Source organism: Bicyclus anynana, chromosome 3 (genome assembly GCF_947172395.1).
Source record: "Bicyclus anynana chromosome 3, ilBicAnyn1.1, whole genome shotgun sequence".
Taxonomy (NCBI): domain Eukaryota; kingdom Metazoa; phylum Arthropoda; class Insecta; order Lepidoptera; family Nymphalidae; genus Bicyclus; species Bicyclus anynana.
Genome location: NC_069085.1, coordinates 3,145,811 through 3,171,314, shown reverse-complemented (window position 1 = coordinate 3,171,314; position 25,504 = coordinate 3,145,811). Strand labels below are relative to the sequence as shown.

Genomic DNA, 25,504 nt, shown 5'->3' with positions numbered 1-25,504 from the left:
GACACAAATATCTAATATATAAAATTCTCGTGTCGCGGTGTTCGAACTTGAACTCCTCCGAAACGGCTCGACCGATTTTGATGAAATTTTTTGTGCATATTCAGTAGGTCTGAGAATCGGCCAACATCTATTTTTCAAACCCCTAAATCCTAGGATAGGGTAGTGGTAGGGTAGGGGTATGGTATAGGGATAGGGTAGGGGTAGGGTAGCGGTAGGGTAGGGGTAGGGTAGGGGTAGGGTAGGGTAGTGGTAGGGTAGGTTTATGGTATAGGGATAGGGTAGGGGTAGGGTAGTGGTAGGGTAGTTGTAGGGTAGGGTAGGGTAGGGGTAGAGTAGAGGTAGGGTAGGGGTAGGGTAGGGTAGGGTAGGGGTAGGGGTAGGAGTATGGTAGTGTAAGGTAGGGATAGGCAAGAAGTGCAAATAAATAAATTAATAAGTCAAAGCGAAGCTTGAGCGAGTCCGCTAGTATCGATATAATTTTCCACTCGACAAACAAATACAAACTGCGAGTATTAACGCGGTTGTATTCAAATGCAAATTTACTGTAAAGGAAACTATGTCACTCTACTCGTATTTATATTATATACGTATATTATTTGTAGATGTTTATCTTTCTTTTTCATTTATTATCTATTAGGTATTTAAATAGCTCAATGAAAAGCAATGAGGTCTAGGTTGGAGCACACTTGAAGACGTCTTTACTCTGGTCTTGAAGGTGCAATAAATGTTTTCTTAGTATTGATATTCTACTTTTTGAGGACGACTTTGGTTTTGGTGGTAGGATGTACTAATATGTTGCGTCTCAGTGAAACTGAATCAGCATTAGAAAAGCAGCTATATATGTTTATCTATACTCGAAATTTACTTAGATGACTTTTTTACACAACAATAATGGCCGACTATGAATCAAAGACAATCAGTAGGGTTGAGAAGTTAACGGCGGGCATCGGAACGATATCAAGTAGGTATCGTTATAACTGAAATACCTAAACTAAAACATCCGTTACTATACAACGTTATCTTAAAAAGGAACGTATAGTAACGTTTGTCGGTTGTGTGCATTTTAAGAAATTAAATATCACGTGTCACAAACGGTGAACGGTGCACGGTTTATGCCTATGGGTACGCGTGGTTAAGAAATGGGGTAATCTTTTTTTATTATTATTATAAATATACTTAAACAATACACATCACTTTCTAGCGACGATCTGAACAACAGGTTCGTGGAAACTGTCCATTCCGTTGGGTCTAAGTTCTATAAGACCCACCGTGCGAAAAGAACCAAAAAGTTCTCGGACCAAACACTTAAACTCATGGAAGAGAGGCAAGAAATGAGATTACAGTCTTCAGCAGATGCGTCAAAATACCGACAAATCAGTAGACAGATCTCTAAGTCGCAAACCAGCGACTTGCGAAATTTCAATACCGAGCGTATTAAAAATGCGATTGAAAATAATCGAGGCTCGAAAGTTTTCGCCAGAGATCTGTCTATTGGACAGAGGCAGCTGACGCGTTTGAAGACCGAACACGGTAATCTAATTTCTTCCAAGCCCGAGTTATTAAGTGAGGTCGAGAAGTTCTATGGACAGCTATACACGACTACTCAGCAGCCTGTTGCCAATTTGGCTAAAGACCCCAGAGCCAAGTTGACCCGACACTATACCGAAGATATCCCGGACGTCAGCCTATACGAGATTAGTGTGGCTCTCAAACACCTGAAGAACAATAAGGCGCCAGGTGAGGACGGGATCACAGCAGAACTCCTGAAAGCGGGTGGAAAACCGATACTTAAAGTCCTTCAGCGATTGTTCAATTCCGTCATTCACGAGGGCACGACGCCTGAGGCGTGGCATAGGAGCGTGGTGGTTCTGTTCTTCAAAAAAGGTGACAACACCTTGCTGAAGAATTACAGACCCATCTCGCTGCTAAGCCATGTTTACAAATTGTTCTCGAGAGTCATTACGAATCGTCTCGCTAATAGGTTTGACGACTTCCAGCCTCCCGAACAAGCCGGTTTCCGAAAAGGCTTTAGCACCATAGACCACATCCATACGCTGCGGCAGGTTATACAGAAGACTCACGAGTATAACCAGCCACTTTGCTTAGCGTTTGTGGACTATGAGAAAGCCTTCGATTCGGTGGAAACCTGGGCTGTGCTAAGGTCATTGCAGAGATGCCGAATTGATTACAGGTATATCCAAGCGTTGAAGTGCTTGTACGAAAACGCCACTATGTCAGTCCGTATTCAGGATCAGACTACGAGGCCAATCCAGTTGCAGCGAGGAGTGCGTCAGGGAGATGTGATCTCTCCGAAGCTATTTACCGCCGCACTGGAAGACGTCTTTAAGCTTCTGGACTGGAGCGGACTTGGCATCAACATCAATGGCGAGTACATCACTCAACTGCGGTTCGCGGATGATGTAGTCATCATGGCACAGACTCTGGATGACCTTAGTACCATGCTCAATGACCTCAGCAGCGTTTCTCAACAGGTGGGCCTGAAAATGAACATGGGCAAAACAAAAATAATGTGTAATGCTCATGTATCGCTCCACCCAGTTATAGTTGAGAACGCTGCACTCGAAATTGTAGACGAATACATATACCTAGGACATATGATCCAGTTAGGTAGGTCCAATTTCGAGAAAGAGGTGAACCGTCGAATCCAACTCGGCTGGGCTGCATTCGGGAAGCTTCACGACATCTTTTCGTCCGAAATTCCTCAGTGCCTGAAGACAAAAGTCTTCGAACAGTGCGTGTTGCCAGTGATGACCTATGGTTCCGAGACTTGGTCGCTAACTATGGGCCTCATAAGAAGGCTTAGAGTCACACAGCGGGCGATGGAACGAGCTATGTTAGGAGTATCTCTGCGTGATCGAATCAGAAATGAGGAGATCCGCAGAAGAACCAAAGTCACCGACATAGCTCAACGAGTTGCGAAGCTGAAGTGGCAATGGGCGGGGCACATAGTTCGAAGAGCCGATGGACGTTGGGGTCCCAAAGTGCTGGAATGGCGACCCCGCACTAGTAAGCGCAGTGTTGGCCGACCCCCCACCAGGTGGACTGACGACATCAAGCGAGTCGCAGGGATTCGCTGGATGCAGGCGGCTCAGTATCGTGATGTTTGGAAGTCCCTACAAAAGGCCTATGTCCTGCAGTGGACGTCCATCGGCTGATATGATGATGATGATGATGATGATCTAGCCCCAAAGTAAGCATACAGAGTAGCTTGTGTTATGGGTGCTAAGATAGTTGATATTATAGTATTAATATACAATTATATACTACATATAAATACTTATATACACTCATGTTCATCACACAAATATTTTCCAGTTGTGGGAATCGAACCCACAGCCGTGGATGCAAAAAGCAGGGTCACTACCCACTGCGCCACGCGGCCGTCTCTTTCTTTAATCTTTTGGGGACGTACTAACGTCCAAGATTTGCTTATACTTCAAAAAAGTGTGCACGTATCCACGTACATACTGGGTGTAAGGGACATGATACCGAAAACTGCGTGAAGAGGTTAAATTTAGTTTCCACAACGATATTTTAAATAACAATTACGTGGGAAATGAGAAAATTCAGATTTTGAAAATTTTGAGCACGCAATGTACAGCGAACAATGCGATAACAACGCTCCGCAATCTACTGTGTACGTACGAGTAGGTACGTACGCATCGACAGCAAATCGGCTGGTTACACTTACCTATCTAATACCTATTTTTTATACTTTACAAGCTTTTAACTAGGTACAGGTAATTAACTTACTTCAGGTTGTTTCTCGTTTACGAGACGTTCTGTCGTCATAGTAGGTACAATATTCATGAGTACTGAATTGATTTGATCTAAGCATTTCAAGACTTCTCAGTCAACACACACAAACACACACAATACAAACGACACAATTGTATGAGTATTCGTTACAGAAAATCACTACTAACATAACATAGAACATACACAAAGGTTTTTGAATTTTGGTTTGTTTGTCAACAGACCGCCGAACACGAACTAAAGAAAAAATAGCGTAGCGTCTAGCGAAAGGACCTAAAGTTTCAATATTTTGAAAATACCTATTAACCACGCCACGCGGCTTAGGTTAGAGAGAGATAGCAATTATTTTCCTCGGCACCGGCGGCGGTCGGCAATACAACGTCGCGCAGTTTGTTTGTGACTTTGTATAGATAGATACCTATTAGTCGTGACCTGCCTATTTGACCTCTTGGAAAACAGCTGATCGCGCGCATTTTGCAAATTAAATTTACATTGCTAGTTTTTGTTAAAATCTTGATTTGACGATTTTTATTAAAAATCGTATTGAGATAATGTTATCCATACCAGTGTTTGAATAATGCTACTATTCGTAAGATATCTTTTACGCTATAGAATAACGTGAGCATATGTATTGTATAACATTTTTATTAAAAAACTATTTTTTAAAATAAAATGATTATAAAATATTTCATTTTCCCATCTTTAAACTAACAACATATCAATTATTAAAGAATCATTCATTATCATTTATCGATAAGTTAACGCTCGATGTTATTTACCCATCCTTACTTTTCATAGACAATCTAGCGTTACGAAATGTCAAATTGCCGTAATCGTAGTTAAGCTGTGCAAATTAATCTCGTTGTGATTTTGTTTTTCTGAAAATAAATGTGAATAAATCGTAAATTCGGTGTAGTTTTTGGTGTAATTCGTACTGTACGCGTATAATAAAGGATTTAGACACTTTGTTCTTTAGAAATTACGTATAACGTAAGTGAAATATGTGATTTTAGTGACAAGACGGGTTTGTTTTGGTGATTAGACTTCTAAGAAAATTTTCGGTATATAATATAATAAGGGTTCCTTGTGGACTACGGAATACTAAAAAGATAATACGAAATCTCAAAAACAGCTAGACGTACAAAGACTATTGCAGAGGGGCCATTTCCCTCTTTACTATATTTTTAAGTGTACTACCGATTATTAAGACATTTGAGGAATAGGGTTGCTAACCGAAGCGGTGTATTTATCTATTTAATTAGTTAAATCAAAATTCTCTGAAAAGAAGAAGCAGATACGAAAAGATTTTTTTTTTTCTATTTATTTATTTCAGCGTGCTACTATCGCTAAAGCGACCTCTTCCAGGTAACGTGCGGTCAAAGAATTTATTTGAAGTTCTATTAATAATATTTAAAACAAACTAGCTTTTGTTCACAGTTTTCTCGCGTAAAACTAAATTTAAAATATAAAGTAAAATCCGTAAGACGACATAATGTTTGTCTATATTATAAAAAGATTTAATTTTTCTGGATGAAAAGTAACCCAAAGCTAAAAGTGGATACGACAATAGTCATATGGGCTTTATATGGACGTTTCTTTTGCTATGGTTTAATATATTGTAATTCAACGTCAACTGGTTAAAGTTTATGGCTTATCTTTTTATACAAATTTTTAAATTTTTCTTTAAGAGTAATAACGGCTCGATTAGGTTTCGTCCAGATAAAAAAATATCTGCTTTGAATAGCAGTTTCATACAAGCTTTCAATGAAACATTATCTCTCTAGGGGTTACACTTTCACCATGTTGCCCCAGTAGTTAGTGCTTGGTGATGAAAAACAATTGGTTAAAAAAATTTAAAATTTAAAACCTAGAATTTGGAACGGTGTAGCAACCCTATTGAGAGGGCCGCATCGATGCGACGATTACGTAATACAGCCAAGGCTACGGCTGCGAGGTGCTACGCGTATGTACACCCGCATTACTAACGTCGCTCCATGCAAGCGTGAAAACACTACATACCCTGAAGGAAGGAAGGTAGTAGAAGTCAGAGCTTTTTGTGACAGCTCTTTCGGGGAAGTACTGTTGCCATACTAAAGTGTTAGATTTGGATAAGAGAGATACAGGGGCGTAACTAGTGCCGTATTTGCCACATCAATGATAAGGGACTGTGGTGACCCATTTGCGTGTGAAAGCAAGATTAGTAAAATGGTATCCACAATATTCTTTAGTTTGATGAACCTATGAATTCCCGTATATTCATAATTCATAGGTTCTTCAAACATCTTTCTTTTTTATGAAGTCTTTACTCTTCATATTGGTTTCCCGAACAAATTTTGAATATACATAAATTCGATACAAATACATAGCATTTCATATGTAATAAGCCCTTGGCCTTATTTCATATCGGAATAATTGTTTCTCCCATTTTTGTATTCATGATTCATTAATTAACCTACAATAAATGTCGTCGCCTCATTACTATTTATGCGGGTTTTTAATACTTTTCCCGGAGTTAATTTGTATCTAATACATTCCATTGAGCAGCTTTGTGGGTCTAAGCTCCAGCACTCCAGCTTCTTAAGCCCTGCTTCTTCTTAGGCCCTGTCGCAAACTCCGTTCTTACAAACGTCACTATAAACTATCTCTCTGCCAAATTTCATCTTTCTACGGCAAGCGATTTTCAAGATTTCGTGATGAGTGTCCTTTCGCTTTTATATCTTTAAAAGAAGTTTTAGAGCGTAAACTCTTATAGAAGGTAGAAAAAATTGGCTAAATGGAAGAAATTATTATTGTACGTACCTAATTTCTAAATCAAATAAATACGTAGACTGATATTAAAAAAATGCACAAAAATCTAATATACCAATATATAGTCTTGCGGCCTATTTATTATCTGTATATATTTTTTTCATAGTTTTGGAACGTTGTTTCTAATCGCTGCGTTATCTCTGCACTATGCCTACGCCGGCTAAGGTTATCTTACTGCAGATACAGTGTAATATACAATTAAATATACTGTAAGACTACAACTATTATGGATAAAAAAAATCAAGCCTGCAATTTTCAGTTTTTAAGAAATTAAATATCACATGTCTCAAACGGTGAAGGAAAATCATCGTGAGGAAAACTTTGCGTGTGTGAAGTCTGGCTATCCGCATTGGGCCAGCGTGGTAGACTATTTGGCATAACCCCTCTCATTCTAAAAGGAATCTGATGCTCAGCAAGTAACAAGTTTTCAAAGAGCTTTTCACAGGCTTTTCATGACGTTATACTATTGGACGAAAACTTCAACGTCAATTTGTGATTTACACGAGGTTCTTTAAATGACCCTCGAGGTATACATATATAGTTGAAGCAAAGAGCAAGAAATTAATTTATTATAATTTTATTTATTCATAAAAAGCTCGACGTAATTTTGTTTAATTCATAATAATATCTACAAAATATTTAATAAGTAAGTATTGCTAAATATTCGCGCATTGTTTAAACCATGTTTGAAATTCGAATCAGTTGAAAACGCACATAAATAAAAGAATTTATGAATGCGATAGAAGCCGTGTCACCGTGCTCGGCTCTGATTGGTCGATTAATTGCGACCGCAGCACACGAGGGCCACGGTCGGCGCGATTGTGATCCGTAAATCGCTATCGATTACACTACAACTTGCCAGTTACGACTTCTTATTACTTGTTTCCTATAATCTCAAAGCATTAAAATAAATCTGTACATCTCTATGTTACTCACTCCATGTTCATGTTATCATAGTTCTTTTGTTGCCATGACAACGGTCTACAATTGTGTTTGTAAATCTCATAGTAAATTCTAGATGGCGTTGACGTTAACATCGTGTTGCCCAATAGCAACGCGTAGATGTTTTTTGAACAAAATTCTTTTTTTAAATTTTGCCTTTTTTGTAAAGTCAATATTCTAAAATCTAATAGAATGAGAGAATGCAATTGCCAGGCATATTTCATTTTATCAAGGGTTAAACTTTGTCAGTCCATGCTTCATCACGATAAAAAATCAAAAGGCAATTATTGAGTCTGGACCGTGGATGATTTAAAAGACAGCAGATTTCAAGAATCGAGACGAGGACATTTGTACAAGTACGAAACGTAGTTTATATGAGATTTTCTGCAGGATATCAAGCGTAATCGTCTGCAGTTGATCATTCGTAGCAACTCTTTGACTATTTGACGGATAGTTTGCCATAGCTAGATAGATACTTAACTAAAACTACATCATATATACCTACACAATACTTAGATATCCATCCAATCCATCCCGTTGTTCAGATATACCTACGTACAATCAGTTTTGGTCAATGACTTGACTTTTTTTCGAAGTTATCTACTAGTAGTCAGTGTAAACAAAGAGAAATAGCTAGAGATTACCATAATACCTATATCTTATTAGGATTAATTTGGTACAATGTACCTATGACGTTGACTACGCTATAAAGTGAAAAGCATCAAATGTAAAGTTGCTCGCCATTTGTCTCTCTTCCCTCCCCCTTCGATCCAGAACCTCCCTCATTCGGGCCTCAGGGTCCGAGGGTTCTTATCCAACTTACTTCCTAGGGTTCTGGTCGTTTACTTCGAGTTCTCAAAGTTGATCCCACTACACAAAATCTAAGTCAATTTTAAAACTCTTCAATAGACAGTGGCAATCAAAGCCAAAACATCGTCTTGGACTTTTATGCCTGAAATGCAGCGGTGGACTCCGTGGCTGATAATGTTGATGATGGATGATAATGATGGCGATGATGATGATGGTGATGATGATGATGATGATGATGATGATGATGATGATCATGATGATGATGATGATGATGATGATGATGATGATGAAAATCTAACTTCTAAGTAAGTAAATTTAAACTCAACCAAAAATACAAGATCAATAAAGTGCAGTCATCAATATAATATGATGACAATGCATTAAAGACAAATCCAATTGAGGTTGTCGCGATGCGAATACGCGCATAAGTACATGCGTGTACGACGCACTCGACTCGAACTCGACAGTGTTACGCACCGCGTCCGCGTAGGTACATACGCCGCCGAGCGAGTAGGTGCTAATAGCTGACCACGGGGCCACATTGACAGTTTCTATGCAAATGTTAATGCGTTGCGAGACCAGTTTTCGCCTCGCGGAGCGGTTCCGGGCTTACCTACTCGCGAGCGCTCTATTCACGCCCATAATTATTACCGAACGTTCGCTTCCAAACTGGATTCCATCGTGAATTCATTAAAAGCATGTTCTGCGCTTCTGCGTGCTCTACGCAGGACGCGACAGCCGTTGGAATTAAGTCATAGTTTTAATGAATTCATTCAGTTCGCATCAGAAAATTTGACAAGATGAAAACTTTGAAACCGGTCTCGGTACGTGCAAAAACTAGTGATGCAATGTAGGTATGCAAAAAAGAGGAAATACGGTTGTCTCATTATCAAGTTCAATAGCCCCCGAACGACAGCACGTGTATGCAAAGCCTTCCTGGCTTACGAAGTTTGTGCAAAAATATCCTTTGGCGTGAACAATTTAAGGCGTAAACTACAGTACCTTTTCGCACGCTTAATATTTATCGCATGCCGCGAAATGTCAACACGATATATCTTTCAGCTGCATACATCGATAGCTACACGGAGGCTGGATTGACTCGCAAATGAGGCGAGCCCGGTCACCCGTCTGTATCCCGGCCGTCCTGGAAGCTCAAAGGCGTCAAAGCAAGTAACAACGATACTTTCCTCGATTCCATGAATGTCAAATTCCACAGTCCTTGAGATAAATTTTCAAAACAAAACCATTAGTGCTCTTCGCGAGCCGTGCACAGATATATCATAGTTCGTATCACTGAGTCCACTGTGTACACTAGCACTGTAACCGCGCGATGTCCGTGCTTGTCTCACTTCCGCATAGTGCAGCTAGCGCGGGCGCCGCTCTGTGCGCGTAGATACGCGGTGCTAACCGCCGGGAGCCTAGCTCGCGAATGCGACCGCCGAAAACACCACGCACCGTCCGAATGCAGAAAATTTGGACGACGTGCCGTAGAGTGGGGGGACGGTCTACGACTATTCAAAACTCGCCTTGCGCGCGTATATGCAACGCTTCGCTATGAAAAAATTCAAGGTTAACTGCCGAAAAAAGACGCACGCAAGTCGCAAAATGAAAAAAGATGGCTAGAGAGGCGCCCCTCGGGCGTCGACTGCAGGCCGCTCTGCACACGCCGCGCCGCCCGGCGCGACGCATTGCCGCTCTTGTCCACGCTCCGAGGCAGCGCTGGTTTCCACTATAAATTACCTACATAATAATATATTATTCCTATAGCGCGTTACGGATTCAAACGACGATATTATTTGAATCAAAAGCAAATCAGAAAAGTATTAATCACTGAAAATTATTAATTAAGAATTTCCTTACCTCGTGATGAATATCTGTCAAATAATATTACTGAATAGAATCGCATGGTCACTGATTGAATATTCCCATAAGAAAAAACTAAAAACTTTTTTTAGCGGAGTCCAAGGCAATTTCGCAGTTGTAAAATATTTTTCGAGAATTTGAGGTTGAATAAGTAATTATTATTTTTGTTATTATAATATTATTATAATTATAATATTTCTATTATAAATAAATAAAAAATAAGTAATTCAAAATTATAATAGACAACTCTACGAAGCATTTCATTTCAAGATAAGATCAAGCTACATAGACAAACAATGAAAAGAAAACGCTAGACTAATATAGTAGGTATATAACGCTAGACTTAAATGATTGTTATTTTTGGAACACTCTGAAACGGAAGAGCGGGTATTTTTATAAATATTCATTAGAGAGATTTTTTCTTCTTTTAACAGTTTTGTTAAAATTTAAAAAAATAAAAACAAGAAAAATAGTTAAGGAATGCTTCGAAAAATAAAGCTTATGTCGGATGGATTATGGATAATTAAAAGATGTTAACCTTTTATTTACACAATTAAATCCTTAATACACAAGAGTCTATCACAGCGAAAACCTGTTAAAATTGAAAAAAAAAACAAACACATCAAAGTAGGTATGTGCGTCTATATTCTGAATAGTTAACTACGCATAAACACAAATGGAGACGACATTGTCGTTGCAATGACATAATAATGGCACCGAATCGATCGCCTCAAATAACAATGATGCAGCAGTCAGTACAGTCTTGAGGCAACAAAAATTGAGCGACCTTGGTGCCGAATACTGCCTCAGTCACATAATAACAGTAGGTATACACTTATGTAACACGTATTGTTTACCTTAGTTTTTTACTTTTTATCTTTGATTCTTTCTTTATAATATTAGCGATGATGATGAATATTAGCGATGGTTCTTTTGCTTAACAATTGATCTTTATTTTTACTAGCAGACGCCCGCGAATCTATACGCATTATATTTTGATTTCTCAAAACAATGCATTTTCTCGGGATAAAAAGGAGATGTGTTGCTAAAGAACTCCCTCTTCCAGTGAAAGTTACCATTAAAATCGGTTTCAGTCACTTTACGGAACTTAATTATCTCAAAATTATATAGGTAACTGATAAAATTACTGTATATGAGATAACAAGGAGTTTGTCCTTGGTGGTTTTAAAACCTATTAGGCAGGGACGTAGCTACCCTGGACTACAGGGTAGCTACCCCTTACGTGTAAAAGCAAAAACTATTAAAATGCAAGTGCAAGTATTATCCACAATCTCACTGAATCCTTCTCCATTCCCGGAAAAAAAACATACAAAAACCTTTAAAAAAATAATCTCTTTTTATCCCGGGTTTTAAGCGTGCGCCCAGAAGTTGAAAACATTCTATATAGGTTAAGACACTCTCATATTTATTTTGAGTAAGCATTTTTTTCTTTTATGAGAAATTTTTACCCTTAATTTTGGGCCCCCCAAGCCACTGCTTTTAATCAATCTTCAACAGTATTTTCAAAGGGTTGCCAGTGCCACCAAGCTAAGTGACTGACCACCGGCGACATAACGTAGCATATGACGTCGTGGAAAACAACTCTTTATTATCAGAAAGCTCTCATAGGCTTTCAAACTGTCTGCCAGTGACTGAGCTTCTAATAGCGATGACTTTGTGAAATATGGCGAATAGAGTATGTGAAGCTTCTTTCTTTTGATTTCTAAATGCATTCTATAAGCAAGGGAAGGTCTGGCCATGTCGTGTCAAATTAGGCCTATGAAATTTAAATTCAATTCATAAGGAACATCTTCAGAGTAGCTAATTTTTGTATTTAAATAATATGATATTAAGGGCACCAATGCTGTATAATAATGCAACGCATAAGTACATAACAAAATTTGGTACAGCGTCTATTTCCTTATCAGCGTTAGCAAGGCCACCTGAGCAATGATAACGTCAGAATTAGAACACAGGATGCTCCGAATTATATTTGCTTTGACATATTTTTTATGAAATTTTCAATTATTACCATATGAATGGCCTACTACAGGGTCGAGTCAACAAAAGATGTTCGGTGCTAACCCAATATAGTTTGGGATTCATAATTTTATTTCTTGGATATTTTTTTTCAAAACATTTTACAACAAAATAAAATTCCGGATCAATGTAGGTTTAGGTACACTATTTTTACAAAGAGATCCGAAGGAAAAGTAAAAAAAGTCCAAAAATTACTAAAATTCTTCTTACTACACATTTTCATTAGTAAGTACAAATCATTTTTAAAAAGTCATTTTAGCAAACTTTATGTTCCCATAAAAAACTAGTTTGCTTAGGAAAACCATAAAAAGGTTTAAATTATGCGAATTTATGAATCAAAATGCGAGAAAGACCTGTTTAAGGCAATTATGATAAAAAAAAACTATGATTAACCTTAAAGACCATTACTATTAATTTTAATAAACTCGTCGCATTTTTCCCTACCTATTTATAGGAAAAACGTTCAAGTACCTACAACCTACCTAATTAAAATTTAATGTTACCAAAATTGTTATTAGCTATGCCAAAGTTTTTTTTCTTACAGTAATTATATTTTTATGAACAAAAGGATGAAGTGGTTACCATTAATAAAAGAGTCAATTTTGTATACTTATTATTGAAATTTTTAAAAATATCCAATTTATTATAAGAAAAAAATTATGTCGCGGTGATTTATTTTAAATCATACTTATAGCTACTGCCGCAAAATACTAAAAATATCAATTTGACTCGTAAGCTTTCTGATTTTTAATGTTTGCAATGAAAAGACTTATTAATTATTGCATTAAAATTTTGTTTATTATCAACACAACACAACCAATAATGTATGCTGTTAAGAAGCTGTTAAATTAAGAATCAAAAATCTAAACCACCAATCCAAAATTTACCAAAAAAAAACGCAGTCATCACTTGTCTTCTAGATGAACTCTAAAAATCGTTAAAATATTAATTAAAAAAAAAACATTAATAAAATTAAAAAAAAATATAAATCTTTTGAATAATCGCTTGACCCGATTAATTTACGAGTACCTACAAAATTAAAAAAAAAGGTTCACACAAGATATTTTACTACGGTAAAGCTGGACCCACTACCGGGTACTCTAGGAGGCAGCCTGTATAATCTAATACGGTTTACTAAATTCTTAAAGGGTTATCTAATCATTTTTATCGAACCGTACCAGTGCAGTGTACCACTATCAGTTAGTATTTTCGCTACGCACAAAAATATTACAAACAATTGAGGCCTATAAAAATAATATGGATTTTATTTGTACTATAAATTACGAAGATTAATAAACTAAGTTAAGAATGATTAATTAATAAGATTAATCAACTTAAGAACTTAACTTTACTTCCTGCAATAACTGCAAATAAGACTGCAATACCTTAAAATGTAATATTTTAAAGTAGGTAAAATTGATACACATATTGTTAAAAAAAAAATATTTTGCCAGGTCATCGAAAAATCTGTCTTTCGAACTGGTAGTAGTCGCTATTGTATGGAAGCTTACTTGAATCTAATCGGAATTTGGACTACTTATAACAGTTTTACTGTCAAATTTCAAGAATAGATATTTTAGCTTTAAATAAAAATATATATGGATATATTATATATAAGGATATATTATATGGATGGATGGATTATGTTATATAAAGCAATTCGTTTATAGTAATTACGTTTATGGATAGCCTTTTTTATACGTTGGTCAAACGTTGCCCAGCATAGACCGATGTGTAGACAATTAGACAGTGTAACATGTCAAAGCTCAGTGGCAATATTTTTTTTAATACTCAAAGGCTATATAATATAAGCAACCTAGTAAATTTCGAAAATACGCTAAATCACTTAGAATTTCAATCAAATTATTTAAACATTACCTAATAACAAACAAGTAACATTGAAGTGTTGTAATATAAAAAAAAATGTCTCTCAACTATCCCCCGAATAGCCATACGCGAGTAAGTTAATGGTGGTAATAAAGGTTTAACGCGCAATAATTACCGTACAGGTGGTGCTACCAACCACAACCACAGAATACTTGTTAATAGTACAATACAAGAACACAGCAATGCTGTGTGGTGGCAAGTAACTAAATAAAGCGATGTAACTTCTTCTCTTTCTATGTAATACGAGTATGTATACCCATCAGCAAATGTATGTAAATGAATTTAGTCTGTATTTCCCACTTGCCTCCGAAAAAAATCCAAAAGAGTGTTTTCTGTCTCGAAGAAAATCCAAAAGTATCCAAATTTTGTTGTTGTTGGACTTTATCGTCACATTAAAAAAAATGCACAAAATATAAATAAATCTTTCTCGTGAATCACTACCTTTTTAAGGTTCCGAAGCCCACAAGGAACCCTAACAGTTTTGCCATGTCTGCCTGTCCGTCCTTTTGTCCGTCTGTCCGCGGTTTAGCGCAGAGACTGTTACTAATAAAATTTATACATTACACAGCTAAGTAGCAATTGCTATATAAAGAGTTATAGTCAACTAACTTGTAAAGCGTAATTGGAAATCGAAAATTGCATTCTAATTCCGTTGTTAATTAAAAAGTTAAAGTTGTCAGTAAGATAACCCAAAGCTTGTTAAAATTAGACAGCTGAAATTTTGTACACATATGTATATTAATTACATCTATAAAAGAAAATTAAAAAAATAAAAATGGAGTCTCTTTCCTACATGCAAAGTGACGGTGAGTTTTTTATCGTCTATCCCATTTTATTTGGTATTTTTGTGCATTACATGCAGGATCACAGTATAAATCAATCTATGGAACCCTACACTGCGCGTGGCCCGACACTCACTTGGCCAGTTTTTTTTTTATTTGCCATATCTTATAATTATACGACTAATAGTCTCGTTCCTGAGTGGGTACGACAATAGTTCAGCGAAGATCGAACCCACTACTTCTTTGTCCTTAAAATCCTTTCAAAAATTTTCGAGTAAACTTGTTAACAGACAGATGGACAGACGAACGCGGCAGAAGACTTTATTCTATAATATATATCAGATTAACAATATTATTTCTTCGAAAAGGTACAAAGCTCAAACGAACTATGTACTCGCAACAGATAGATATAACATCTGGGTAAACATTCGCACTTACGTCGAAGTATTCAATGCCAAACTCTTGCATCGAAGTTACAAATACGTATTGAGGTAAGTATATTATAATAGTACATATCTAATTCGTGATAGCCCAGTGCATATGACCTCTGCCTTCAATTTGGAAGACTTGGGTACAAATCCAGTCCGGGGCTTGCCTTTTAGTTAAATTAAAAAAATATATCTCAAACGGTGAAGGGAAAAAATCGTGAGGAAATATGGATAATTGAGAATTTTCTAATTCTCTTCGTGTATGAAGTCTGCCAATTCGCATTGGGCCAGAGTGTACTAACTAACTAGTCGAATTTTATACATTTATTCGCAATTTGAGCTTTTACTTATATCATTTGTAACACCAAACGTTACCGTGGCATAACAGACGCCAGCGCCATCTAGAATCTATACTTATAATACGAATTCTGTACATTTTGTACAGTCTGTACATTGAAGAAATTTTGTAAACTTTATACATATAATCGATACAGAAGCTAAAAAAAGCTATTTTTTTCGATTTTTTGTCTGTCTATCTGTCTGTCCGTGTTCTTTTGTTATTCGGGCGCTGAAACTACTCAATGAATTCGTTTGAAACTTGGCACAGAGTAAGACCAAAATACGGAAAAGGTTATAGGATACATTTTATTGCGAAAATAAACTAAAAAGAGGTTGAAATAGGGGTTGAAAGTTAGTATGGCAAGTCCTTAATTTTTGGAGTGACAGTTTTAAAAAATTATAAACAAATTTATATAAAAATTTTATACATGAAAAAATACAAAATATAATGTAATTTAAATTTTTTTTTAATTCAACCCCTAAAGAGGTGAAATAGGGCTTGGAAATTTACATTGATTTCCACGCGGACGAAGTCGCGGGCGTCCGCTAGTCTAATTTATGCCTCAATAGCGCGACGGTTTATCAATGCCTCTTTATAACATAAGGGCAAAGATTTTATACTGTTAGACATATTTAATACTATAAAATCTTTTCCCGTATCCCGCACTAGTGACATATAAATAGTGCGTCGAAACTGAGGCGAACAAAGATGGCTAATTGTCTTCATTTTATTTAGTCGCATATATTCTACCCTACCTATAGATTTTTCATTGTTTCGTATTATTAGGATATTTTTTTTTTATTAATTTACGCACAAAATTTGTCTTGCATTGGAGAGGACTCCAGGGTTTTGGGGCCCATGGGTGAAGAAAATTGGTTTGCGTATTCTTTTAGTTTTTTCATAAATTTATAAGAATAGTATTAGATATTTTATGAATTTTCGAACAATTTAAATTAGTTTTAAGTCAAGACTCTTGACTCATTTAAATTAATTATTTAAAGTTTAAACATAATTGACATTTATTTATTATAGATTTTATTGATTTTTCATGATTAAATAAATTTTAGTAATGAAAAATCAATAAAAATCATTAAAATAAATTATAAAAATAATAATATAAATAATATTTTTTATATAAAAATATCGCGTTATAAGTTACGTTGGGGCCATAGACGTTGTTTATTACACGGACTATACAGATTACTCTGATATCAAAACAAAAAAACATAGTCCACTGGATTAAGGCTGTTGCTGGTTGCCAAGCAACAGTTGTCCGCGACATAATTAATTAGGGAATGCCCTTCCGGCGTCCTTGCCTTTTTAACCGACTTATAAAAGGACGTTCTATATGGTATGGTATGGTTTATGTATAAATATATTTTGAGTGCTCGCGATTTTCTCAAAAATACTGATCCAATAGTTTACATTATATCTATAAGTATCTGATTTTTTTTTCAATTACGGTTTTTGGTAATACGAGTATGTATTTGGCGGTTCGTTTTACCTATAAAAATTTTCTTATTCTTGTCGACAAATAAATTTTCAGCATTAAGTATATATATACATATATTTTGTTTTAATCTTTTTTTAAAGAGCTTTATCACAGAGTGATCATGTCGCTCCGTAATTCAATCAAAAATTTAAGATTAATTAATTAAGTAATATGTTTTATTAACAGAATTTCACATTTTGGGTACAGTGTTCCCTTCAATTCTTAAATACATATTTTTATTCTTTTTTTTATAATAACATGAAAAATTTAATAAGTTTTACAATAATATTAAAACTACGTACCTACATATCTATAACTACATATTATAAAAATTAAAAAGGAAATATACTAAATTTAAATAATATATTTAGATCAATATTAAAAAAAAAAACATTTGCTTTTATTACATTTGCACTGACATTTGCTAAAATGGCTTCGTATTTAAATAGATACGGCCTACTATGTTGCGAATTCAAGATTGCTAAAATATTGAATTATTTAAAAAAAAGACGTACAAAAACGTGCGAAATCTATTTTTAGTCTAGAGATAATAAGATAATTTTGTGTAGAGATAAATAAATTACATTTATTAATATGCAACTGCCTAGTCAATTGCCGATAACATAAAAATAGCCTGCAAAATATCAAGGTAGCTTAGAAAACATAAATAACGTAATATATATGCAAATTAAGATAGATAAACAAAGAAAATAAATATGTAATTTGAATATTCAGTGATAAAAAAAAGATATTGTATAAAACAAATCACCGTACCGAAATCGCAGCGAACACAAACACGGGGACAAACACAAAACGTTTCGGAGCACAAACACTGCACCACAATAAGCCCAATCAATCCAGGTGACGCCACAGAGAATAGAATGCAACTTACGTGTGAATAACAAGTTGGTCAATGCGCCATGCGGTAGCTAGCTGAAGAGTTGCCGGCTGTCAGCCGGGCTGGCGCGAGTCGGTACAGCGCCAGACGCGCGGTGTGGAGGAAGTCCGGAGGAACTGTCACTCTTGTGCGGAACTCGGGCGGTGGCGGGCCTCTAGGCGCACGCGCGCGCCGCCCGTCAACAGCCCTGCAGCTCGGCCCACCCTCAGCCACCCGACACCCGGTACCCTTTAAATCGAACGTCATATCCCGCCGTTCGCACCCCCCGCCCGCCCTGTAATTTCTGAAGCCCCCTAAAAAATGCATTGCGTAACGGTTTCACCGAATTCCGCGCTGTTTGCCCGATCAATTATCCACCTGCGTTGGTTGGAAGACAATACGTTGATAGACGGAATTGGAGCCCTTGAATTCCGATTTCATTATGGAGCGCCTCTGTCGCCTGTTTGGCGGCGGGAATTGTAAAATGATTCGTCTCAGTGGCAGGTGCCACGTGTAAGAGGTTATCGCGGAGCTAGCTAGCCGAGGCTTTTTAAAGCTCGTTAATTGCTGTTTCGACTAAGACTAATACCGATACAGAAGAGTACCTACAAGTATACAATTTATTGTTAGGGCAAAAACATAAAAATAAATTGTGAAAATGATGTTTGAAATAGAAAGTTTGAAATTAGTTTGTAATAGTAGTTTGAAATTGTTGTTATAATAAATGACAATTTTATATTTATGTCATAATTTTGATTGTTTACTTATTTATTGTAAAAGTTGCGCTATGAAATCACAGTTAAAACAAATGAATAAAGAACTCCTTAAAGTATCTTATATAAAGTCGATTTTAAGCGATGTAATTTTTCAGGCTATTACTAAATATAAAAAGTGTAAAACCTGTAGATACGAGAATAGTTTGAAGAAGAATAAGCGAATTTAAGCTTAAAGAATTGACATATAAGTCCCATTTACTGCAACTTTACGATAGCTCCAGAATTTACGACAACGTTTAAGGCAAATGTATTTATGAAATAAAATTGATATAAGTTCAACAATGAGAGTAATTTATAAATTTTTAATACAATTAGGTTTGTATGATATATTTTATAAACATTGTTGAAAATTAAAAAACAAATATAAATAAATGTTTAATAAAAGTAGTATTAAATTTTATTTGAGCATCAGTATCAAAACAATTCATTTTGAATACATTATAACCTCCATGCAATAGAGTAGGTATTTATTGTATAAAGCTAAAAAAATGCTCTAAAACTGGTTGACCTTCGAAGGTTTTATATTTTGCATGACCCTGACATTTGGGTAACCATCTGATCCTTTACCACATGTAAGAATATGACGTCTTTACCTGCGAGAATTCAGTTTTTTACTAGTTCCGATAGTTTATCGATATATAAAATAATGATTTTAATATAGTACTTGAAAATTACTCATAAATTAATATTATTATTAATATTAATAAAAATAACTTTAAATGTGCTTTGTATACTCTAAAGACGGATTATAAAGTGATATAAAATCTATATTATCTGCCAACATTTATTAAAATTGATTAATACAAATGTATTAATTAATATACCTATATCATCAGCTTAATTTTAATTGTCCACTGCAGGCCTTATATGAGAGGAACATGGAGCTTCAACCCAGCAATAAAATCTGCGATCTGCGTCGGTTCGCGATGATGTCGTGCAGATAAGATTTTTTTTCTTTCTTTCTTCTTTCTATTGGATGGTGAGTGGCTAGCGTTACTGTCAATTACTTAAACAACCTAACTTAAAAGTACACATTCAGGTAAAGTTACTTTTAGTTTTTACTAGCAGACGCGCCGTGATTTTACCCACGCAGTTCCTGTTCCCGTGGGAATACGGGTATAACTTTGCTGGTAAAATAATTTTCAAAATCGGTACACTCAAATCACAAACTAACACACTGCGCCTTTGTAATTATAAAGTAAAGAACTAAAGGTAGAATTTACCTTGCTTTGTTAGAGTTTCATCGAGTCCATTTCAAATTCAACAAACAGACAATAAAATAAACTATATAATAATAAAACAAATAAACAATAACGTAAATTGAAAAACCCTCAATTTACGTTATTGTTTAGCCCATCTAATTGAATAATTGTATCAAATTAATTAAAAATAAATCATAAAACTATAAATTGAAACATGAAAATGACTTTGATTGAGACATAGTAATTAACGCTCGGATTTATAATAATTATACTCGTTTTTAATTCGAATTTGTTTAATTAAGTTATGTGCATTTTAAGAAATTAAATATCACGTGTCTCAAACGGTGAAGGAAAACATCGTGAGGAAACCTGCACGCCAGAGAATTTCTTAATTCTCTGCGTGTCTGAAGTCTGCCAATCCGCATTGGGCCAGCGTGGTGGACTATTGGCCTAAACCCTCTCATTCTGAGAGGAGACTCGAGATCAGCAGTGAGCCGTATATGGGTTGATAACGATACGATACGATGATGTTTAATTATGAGCAGTTTTAGGGTATTTTTCAATCCCTGTAAAATGTTAACTAAAGGTTACATAATCTACGTTTATTCAACAGAAATATATATATAGCCGTGATAGCCCAGTGGATATGACCTCTGCCTCCGATTCCGGAGGGTGTGGGTTCGAATCCGGTCCGGGGCATGCACCTCCAACTTTTCAGTTGTGTGCATTTTAAGAAATTAAATATCACGTGTCTCAAACGGTGAAGGAAAACATCGTGAGGAAACCTGCACGCCAGAGAATTTCTTAATTCTCTGCGTGTGTAAAGTCTGCCAATCCGCATTGGGCCAGCGTGGTGGACTATTGGTCTAACCCCTCTCATTCTAAGAGGAGACTCATCAGTGAGCCGTATATGGGTTGATAACGATACGATACGACGATGTTTAATTATGAGCAGTTTCAGGGTATTTTTAAATCCCTGTAAAATGTTAACTATAGGTTACATAATCTACGTTTATTCAACAGAAAACGCGTATTTCGACACTCAACAGAATCAACACAGGCTCCCATTGATCTAGAACTATGAAATTTGTTTGGCATCGTTATAGACTACAATATCAAAACTGAAATTGTATTTGTAACATTTGTAATTAAATCTTTAAAAAAACGGGGGTCTATTTTATATTTCTATTGGTCAACCGCTAGATAGTGGCGGCTCGAAACCGTGGTTTTAGTAGCCTATGCAAGAGTTATGTCCAACAGTGGACGTCCATCGGTTGTTAATGATGACGATGATATTTGAATGAATGAATGAATGAAATATACTTTATTGTACACCAAAAATAATAATAACAGGCAAGAAATTAACTTAAAAACGAATGTACAATTGGCGGCCTTATCGCTAATGAGCGATCTCTTCCAGACAACCAATCGAAAAAAAGACAAAATAAATACAAGGAATAATGCATAATGTTATATATATATATATTAAGTATTTCTATTAAGTATATCTGTCTGAAGCTGAATTCCGGGAAAAGCTTGGTAAAAACTGCACAATTAGATTTCTGAACTATTTATATTGATCCTACGTACGGAATTCTCAGTTGGCGAGTCCAACTCCGATATCCGATATCCGTTGAGAGCCATGATAGCCCAGTGGATATGACCTCTGCCATTCCGAAGGGTGGGGGTTCGATGCTTGTCCGGGGCATGCACCTCCAACTTTTCAGTTGTATGCATTTTGAGAAATTAAATATCACGTGTCTCAAATGGTAAAGGAAAAACATCGTGAGGAAACCTACAGACCGGAGAATTTTCTTAATTATCTGCGTGTGTGAAGTCTGCACAATCCGCATTGACCTAGCGTGGTGGACTATTATAGCCTAACCCTTCTTATTCTGAGAGGAGACTCGAGCTCAGCAGTGAGCCGAATATGGGTTTATAATGATGATGATGATGAATTTAATTTTAAAAACTGGGATTTTCTGAAATTTCGGGAAAGGCTCGGCAAAATCTGCGCAATTATATTTCTAAACTATTTATAATGAACCTACGCACGGAATTGTCACTGGGCGAGTCCAACTAGCACTTGCCCGTTTTTATTATTATGTAAAATAAGATAGAACCATGGTGATATTAGTAGTGCACGGCGGTAACCGGGTCAGCACGGCGTGTCGACTGCAGCTGGCGGCGGTTTAGAAATAGCTCCCGGACCCATAAGTGGGTCAGATTCGCTGCGATTCTTCGATTTTATTACACTTTTATTTTACAAACTCTTAAAATACCTTGTCCTGTAATATCCACACTAATATTACATTGATGAGTTCCTTAAAGATAAAAGCGCTTGGAGGCCATTGGATCAGCTTCCACCTTCACACAAAAAGTAAAACTATAAGAAATTGTAATGTTATCATCAATTGTAAATTATATTACTGTATGATTTTTTAAAAAGAGCAACTGTTGAGTTTCTTGCCGGTTTCTTCTCAGCAGAACCTGCCTTCCGAACCGGTGGTAGAATCTTTACAAATAGTCAACTGACGTGTCAAAAGTGCTTGTAAACTGAGCCTACTTGAAATAAATGATTTTTGATTTATTATTAATCTCAGGAACTACTGGTCTGATTTGAATATCCCACGACGATGACGTAGCGTTTCGATATGTCTTTGCCATCTTAGATTGCATCATCACTTACCATCATCATCATCATCTCCTTACCCACTTAAGTGGGGTCGGAAAAATATGTCAATCTTTTCCATTCGTCTCTATTACTTGTCAACTCATCATCCACTCCTTCTACACATATGTCCTCTTTCACACAATCCAACCATCTCTTCTTTGGCCTTCCTCTCCTCTTATGTCCTTCCACTTGCACATTCAACATTTTTCTAGTAATATGACTTTCTTCCCTACGCATTACATGTCCATACCAAGTTAACCTTCTACTCCTCAATTTTTTATCATCATCACTTACCATCAGGTGATATTGTACTATATTTTTTTTCATCCGTGTTACGTTATCAACCCATTTCGGCTCACTGCTGAGCTCGAGTCTCCTCTCAGAATGAGAAGGGTTAGGCCAATAGTCCACCACGCTGGCCCAATGCGGATTGGCAGACTTCACACACGCAGAGAATTAAGAAAATTCTCTGGTATGCAGGTTTCCTCACGATGTTTTCCTTCACCGTTTGAGACGTGATTATTAATTTTTAAAAATGCACACAACTGAAAAGTTGGAGGTGCATGCCCCGGACAGGATTCGAACCCACACCCTCCAGAATCGGAGGCAGAGGTCATATCCACTAGGCTATCACGGCTTCATCATTCATCCGTGTATTAGTGTTTAATTGTCCCATAAAAACGAATGGACCGAATACTACAAGTCCATAATATATTGTTGTATTTTGACTGAGAGAGATCTTCACAAAACTGATTTTACTGAAAAATCTAACCTGGTTCCCTTAAAATCCCTGAAATGATCGATTGATCTATAAATAACACTAACAAAGCTTGCATCTGCAAACCATCGTCGAAAATAGTCCACGCGCTGTACGGGATATAGGTCGATACGCGCCATTTTTTAAGCTTTTACATTTTAAATTATCCTAAACCAGATAATAATAGGTAAATGTTTTCTTTGCTTTATACTTATAAATATAAATATAGTTAAAATGTATACACGCACATCACTTCAAAACTATTGAAATGGCTGTAGATAAGGTGGCATTACGATCGGAATCTAGGAATTTTCTTTCTCATTTTCAACAACCAATCATCAATATGATTTTTTATGAATGAACGAAGTTAAGTTAGTGAATAAAATCAAAAGTTTAGACAGGACTCAATATCCTAGCTAGTAATATAAATAGCTAATATAATAGTCAGCTAGTTAAAAAATAAAACATTTATATGATTAAATGTTTTATTTTTTAACTAGCTGACGCCGCGCGGTTTCACCCGATTGATTCCCGTACCCGTATGAATACGGAGATAATATATAGCCTATAGCCTTCCTCAATAAATGGGCTATCTAACACTGAAAGATTTTTTAAAATCGGACCAGTAGATCCTGAGATTAGCGCGTTCAATCAAACAAACAAACAAACTCTTCAGCTTTATTATATTAGTATAGATTTTCTGGTTGCTACATTTATTACTAGTCAGTCACTATCAGGGTATCAGTCTCTCAGGGTTCTGTGCAAGCCCATTCTGTCTGCAACGGTGGATTCTCGCTTGCACATTCGCGAGGAACTTTTATTTAACTCGCAAGTGCGACTTTGAAATTCACCTCTATCTCTCTTTGTTTAACACCATACAATAAAAAGAGATAGAAAATTATGGTGGACTGAAAACTCACACTTGCGAGTTATACAAAACATCGTTACAGTATCGCTCTAATTTTTACACGCTTTATATTAGCTTCACTTGTAATTATGTATGTAAGAAAATCTTGGAATCTTAATTTGACCCACTTCCTGGTCTTTGATTAAAATGAAATTTTGCACACGCTCTGAGTTCTGATGACAATACATGGCTAGCTAAGAAACGTCATTACAAATCCAATATGGCGGCCTCCCCAAGATAGCGGACTGGCTGCTTGAAATCCACCCCCATGATATGAATATCAAACGAAAGGGTTTGCTGTCAGGAATACGAAAAAAATAGTCATGTGACTTAAATTCAAATTTGTAATTTTTAGTGCGTGCTAAAAGCGTGTTTTATAGTTGTTTAAACTACTTAACCATTTGACTCCTAAATGGACGACCGGTCGCCCATCGTATCCGTTACGTTACGGTACATGTAAAAAGATATAAAGTAAACTAAGATCAATAGCACAGTATCATGCTCCGCGCAATAGAGGAATATAAAGATTTTTTAAATGGCTCACAACGGCAGTTTTAAAACCGCATTCTCTGACTATCGGCTTCTTCAACGCACACCGGCTTTTCGATAAAATACTCGCGGGCAGCGAATGATTAAAGTTATTCTCTACATGCAGGGCCGGCCCGTCCATACGGCGAACGGAGCAGTCGCTCCAGGCGACAAATCCTAGAGAACGCCTAAATGATAATCCTAGTCAACCGTAGACGGTACTGCGCCTGATTTTCAATTGGTCACCCCAGAGTATGGTCAAGATCTTCGCGTTCCATTCTTACTTTACACTCATAATTTGGTATAGGTATCTCCATATTATTAGATGCAAACAGAAGAGGCGCCATAACTGGATCTCGCTCCATTTAAAAAATTACTTCGGGCCGGCGCTGTCTACATGACACGTATATATCAATCAGATACTCTCCGTAGAATCTTATCAATGACACTGATTTTCAAACAAATGTGCCATTTATATTTCTGTCAAATATACATTGATAGCGCGTATCTCTGCTGAGTTTGATGAATTGTAATAAAGTAGCACACACCGCGCGGTGTCATCCACGTGGTTCCTGTTCCCGTTGGAATACGGGAATAAAATATTGCCTTGCACT

At 36.3% G+C, this 25,504-nt stretch overlaps 1 protein-coding gene across 3 annotated transcripts in view; it reads right to left on the bottom strand.

Annotated features, from left to right (window-relative positions):
* Positions 1 to 25,504, bottom strand: part of LOC112045460 (zinc finger protein chinmo) — a 105,635-nt gene that overhangs the window by 61,890 nt on the left and 18,241 nt on the right. The window contains exon 1 of one of the 3 annotated variants that reach the window (XM_024081637.2): positions 18,062 to 18,188. The exons of 1 other annotated variant lie outside the window; for it this stretch is intronic. Coding sequence is in view for 1 of the 2 variants with exons in the window: in XM_052891070.1 (XP_052747030.1) it covers positions 9,527 to 9,535 (9 nt within the window). In the remaining variant the exon portion in view is untranslated. Of the gene's footprint in view, positions 1 to 9,526; positions 9,850 to 18,061; positions 18,189 to 25,504 lie in introns of those variants that run through there. One more of the 3 variants, XM_052891070.1, reaches the window with a different exon arrangement.